At 33.9% G+C, this 4,611-nt stretch overlaps 1 protein-coding gene across 1 annotated transcript; it reads right to left on the reverse strand.

Moving 5' to 3' along the window:
* Positions 1-619: 619 nt before the first annotated feature.
* LOC111692680 (sucrose-6-phosphate hydrolase-like) lies at positions 620-3,494 on the reverse strand (the record flags this gene model as incomplete). The annotated part of the gene is made up of 2 exons (XM_023456768.1): positions 3,429-3,494; positions 620-1,772 (listed from the first exon to the last, which is right to left on the reverse strand). A coding segment is annotated over exon 2 (1,135 nt), but the record flags the coding sequence as incomplete, so codon positions are not given.
* Positions 3,495-4,611: the final 1,117 nt, after the last annotated feature.

Genomic DNA, 4,611 nt, shown 5'->3' on the forward strand with positions numbered 1-4,611 from the left:
AATTTGTTTATATCGCAGGCTACAAAAGTTGTGAACGATAGCTTCATTTATTTATTTAATAATAGTAAAATAATTCCGAAATTTAAATTTTAATTCATATTTCGTTTAACAATAATGTTTGTGACATTTTTGTAAATTAAAAAAAAATCAGTATAAAAGACGCATTTTTTTTGGTGTTCAGTGCTATTCTACGAATTCGTAAATATGCCCATTGTTATTTTTTTGTCGAGCTACCCCAGTATAAAAAAAGAAGTTTCTACGTTGAATAGAAGCCGAGATACTGCAAAATTTACAGCGCGCATCAATTTGAACTTGAACACTTTTTTCGCAGGGACGATCACCCATCACCACGCCGGACAGTTTACTTATCCAGTACCTTCTCTTTAAAGGACTCGAGTCGTTAATTTTCCACATTTGTACCTACAGCGCCCACTTTTGGTAAACTTTTAAAGTATGAGAAAACCCTCAACTTGTCATAGGTTTTATAAAATTTTAACAATAAATGCGATAGTTATAAACAAATTAAAAAATGGGCACTTTTCTTGCTTTTTTTTGCAATAACTTTTTTGTTTATTAACCGATTTTAATTTAACAAGTCTCATTTTGTAGATAATTTTACTCCCTANAGTTTGGTTCGTTAACCTGATATTTACATACTTGGCTACTGGTTTGTAGAAACGGGCAATTTCAGAAATAGGTTTCTGTACCAAAGATCCATGTTTAATGTGAAGTTCTCGTGGTAAAGTCATGGCTCCTACCCAGCCGTGGCCGAGGTCAGCCGTGGGGTAAGTTCTAGCCCACATATTCATCCAAGCTATCACGATCCTTCTCCCCTGGTTATCAGTAGTGGATTGAGTAGCGTAGAAGTCCATTCCGTGGTCAAGTTCTTTCATGGATTCCACAACGAACTTCCCTTCGCCCCAGTTCATCTCGCCTATGAATTCAACAACTGAATCCATGTTGCTGTAGTCGTTACCAGACCTGGCCATCTCAATGGCAGAAAGGAGTAAGACATCCTTCCCGTCCAGTTCGAATAGGTCTGGGCATTCCCACATGTTGCCCTGCTCCGTGGTGCCTTCGAGGAGTATAGACTTGAATTCCCAGTTGATTAGGTCCGTTGATTGATAAAGTAACACTTGTCCTGTCTCGTTCACGGTTCTAGATACAGTTACAACGTAGTAGAGGTCACCACGTTGGAATACCTTCGGGTCTCTAAAATCTTGAGGCTGCGCGTTCGAAGGTAAACTATTTGCGTCCAACACCGGATTTTGGTCGATTTTCTGGAAATTTATGCCATCTTCAGAGACGGCGATGCATTGAACTTGTCTGTCACCGCTGTTTCCTGTATACATCACGTATAACTTCCCATCCTTCACTATGGCACTACCAGAGAATACCCCATCGGCGTCATAGTCCTGGTCGGGTGCCAAAGCTACTGGCAGATCTTCCCAATGCACCAGGTCTTTGCTCTTCATGTGACCCCAGTGGATTTTATTGGGATATGCGTTGTATGGGTTGTACTGATAAAACAAATGATATTCGTCTTGGAAGAAGATAAACCCGTTGGGGTCGTTGATCCATCCTATGGGTGCCATTGCGTGGTACTTTAACCTGTATGTTTGGTTGATGGTATCTTTGTTTTCAGCTATGAAGGCATTTGCATTCTCTACGGTTAAGTTAGGATCTACATCGCATGCTGACTTCTGGATATACAGGCAGAGTGTAAAGAGGATTGGAATTCCTATAAACACCATTTTTGCTACAAGTGTTATCTAAAAATCACAAATTTATAAAAAAAACATTGTTTTATAAGTAAAAATTATAAAGTGGTTTCAAATATAATTCTTAATTGATAAAATGGAGTTCTATGCGGTTGAAAGGAAGCAAATTTTCCAGAGATTACATAAATTATATTATTTTTTCTGCAATGAAACTGTAGAATGTGGTAACAACAATTCTATCTATACTTTGTTTCAAAATGATATAGAGTGATGAAAGCTCCAAAAGTAATTGATATGATGAGGTTATTTCTGCAAATTTAGTTGGTTTTGTGTTTTAATCAAGAAACCCTAAATCTATTACTTTCACATACAAGGTGTTTTATAATGATTTCTACATATTATAATGGACAACACAGTGGAACAATCTAGAAGGGTGGAGAGTGACCTTTTAAAAAAATCTAATTTGTCTAAAAATTGTTATTGTTATAACTTTTCTATATACGTTCTACAGAAAATCAACAGTCTCTTGAAGTTAGGATTTCAAAATTTCAGGACAGTACTGGGTAGATTTATATACCCTTGGGACCCCTCTAAAAAGATCACTCTGTTTATTTTTTCAAGTATTTCACATAGCCTGCCGAAGGTACAGTACTAATAGGAAACACAACTTTCCGAAATTTTGAATTAACAATTAAATTCTGGAAATACAATTTATTTAAAATTTGGTCAATAAACCTCCATACTTTATGAAAAAAAGTCACCGGTTATGACATTTATTTGAAACGTCCACCACACTGATGTAATATTCTGTGCTCTTTTCACTGGCGTAGTTTTTTTTAGTATGGATGCCAAATTGGATCTTATTCAAAATATATAATTACATATTGTTGTAATATCAAACAAATTATACGATATTCAAGAATTTGTCTCAAATGGACTGCGTACTAAGAGTTAATAAGACAGTAATAATAGTAACAATCTCTGCAATATCTTGTCCATTTAAACTTGTCTGTATATTTAATTGTTTTTAAGATCTCTGTTGGGCAGTGATAATTTAATTTGGTTCGGTAAGGATTAAAAAGCTGAAATGGGAATATTAATAGCGTAAATAATTTTTAATGATATTCAACCAACAAACATATGACAGCGGTGGTAAGTACAAATAGACGTCAGAAAAATAGTGATAGTAACGAATTTAATTTTTAGCAATATAAAGTTCAGTGGCAGCACATTGTAAATAAAGACCGACCGATCACTTGCAATTAAAAAAAAATCCATGAAAATTTGAGAAATTCCCTGAAATTTCTAAATCAACGCAATTCTGATATTTTCCTGATATTCCCAGGTATTCAGGGATATTATTATATCCTTTTTTTTTTTTCAAAAGAAACTCTATAACTGAACAAACACTCAGTTTCAGAATTACTTTATTTTTCTATTCTGTCCATTTCACTTTGGGAAATAACTTTTAGTAATTTTAGTAACTTTACAGTGCTTAAAATATAATATAATTATTATAATTTAAACATACAATAAAATTACGTGGCGCCCCAGTAGATCTTAAAAAAAGGACAGAGATGCATGAAACTACTTCCACGCCCACAAGCAGCCGCTGAATGATGCCAGGGTGAACAAATATATGCATATAACTGTTAATAACATTTTTACGAAATAAATGCAACAAGGTTTAAAATTTTGGAAACTTACCTCAGGCGATGTCTATTCTCTACAGCAACAGATATAACTGCTGTTAAAGAGTTTACTGCGTCGACTGATTTTTAGGTAGAAAATTTGGACATATATATACTTGCGCTAGAAATACCGTTTAAACCAAACAAATTTACATATCTCAAATAAACATTGGTTTGTAAGTCCTAGTGGAATTTTTCCAGCTATATACACGTACGTATCTGCTGTAACGAGCGTAAATTAGGAAGATACAACATTATAAAAATATTTAACCGCTTTTTTATTCGGCGTAGTACAATAGTGCTTCAAAATATCATCAGAAATTCATTTTATATAACTAGTAATTTCCGCCATTTCGGTAATTTATTCCCTTTACGAAGTTTTTAGGTGTGTAAGTGGATGAGTTCTTTATAGATAGGTTATTGTGAATTTGCTCTCATCTCATTTAAAAAATTGCGCAAAAGAAAATTTGCAAAAACAGGTCTATCCAGTTTTTCCTTACATTATCCCTTAATATTTTTCCAGTGCCTCCGAGTACGCTTTTTCCAATTTGCATAAACCGTTGTGCTGGTTAAGAATAATTTCCAAATTTTTGTCAGGGGCGTCTCAGCCTGAGATGTGACAAAAATTTGCGTTAGCTTTTTGTACAGAAAATATGCAAAAGTTTTATTTTCATTGGTTCATTGTTAATGGAATGCCTGTTTTAAATAATAATAACAATAGTAATAATTGATCCGTTGGGACGTAAAAATTTATAGGACAGGTCAATGTACAGAGACAAACACAAGACTAGTATTTATACACATATCTCCAATTACAAATTGTCATTTAAATATTCGTCAATGCTATAATAACATTTGATGAGTAGCATTTCTTTAATTATAAATTTCCTTATCTTTAGATGTATGGTAAGGTGGAATTTTATTATAAAATTTGATGTCCTGGTACATAGCGGGCATTTCAAATTTGGTAGTTTTATGTTTTAGCACACTCAATAAACCGCTATTCCGCGTGGAATATAATAACGAAAGTTTTTATTAAAGTAACTAATATCCTCTCTAACATAAATATATTAATATTTTATAGATGTAGATGCAGGGAAGCGTCAATATTTCGTTTTCCGCGAATAAATTTCTGCATGTTTCGCGAGAACTAATGCCAAATATTTTCCTAAGGATCCGTTTCTGGGCCACAAATATTC

The sequence above is a fragment of the Anoplophora glabripennis genome, unplaced genomic scaffold, assembly GCF_000390285.2.
Source record: "Anoplophora glabripennis isolate ALB-LARVAE unplaced genomic scaffold, Agla_2.0 scaffold2614, whole genome shotgun sequence".
In the NCBI taxonomy this organism is placed as follows: domain Eukaryota; kingdom Metazoa; phylum Arthropoda; class Insecta; order Coleoptera; family Cerambycidae; genus Anoplophora; species Anoplophora glabripennis.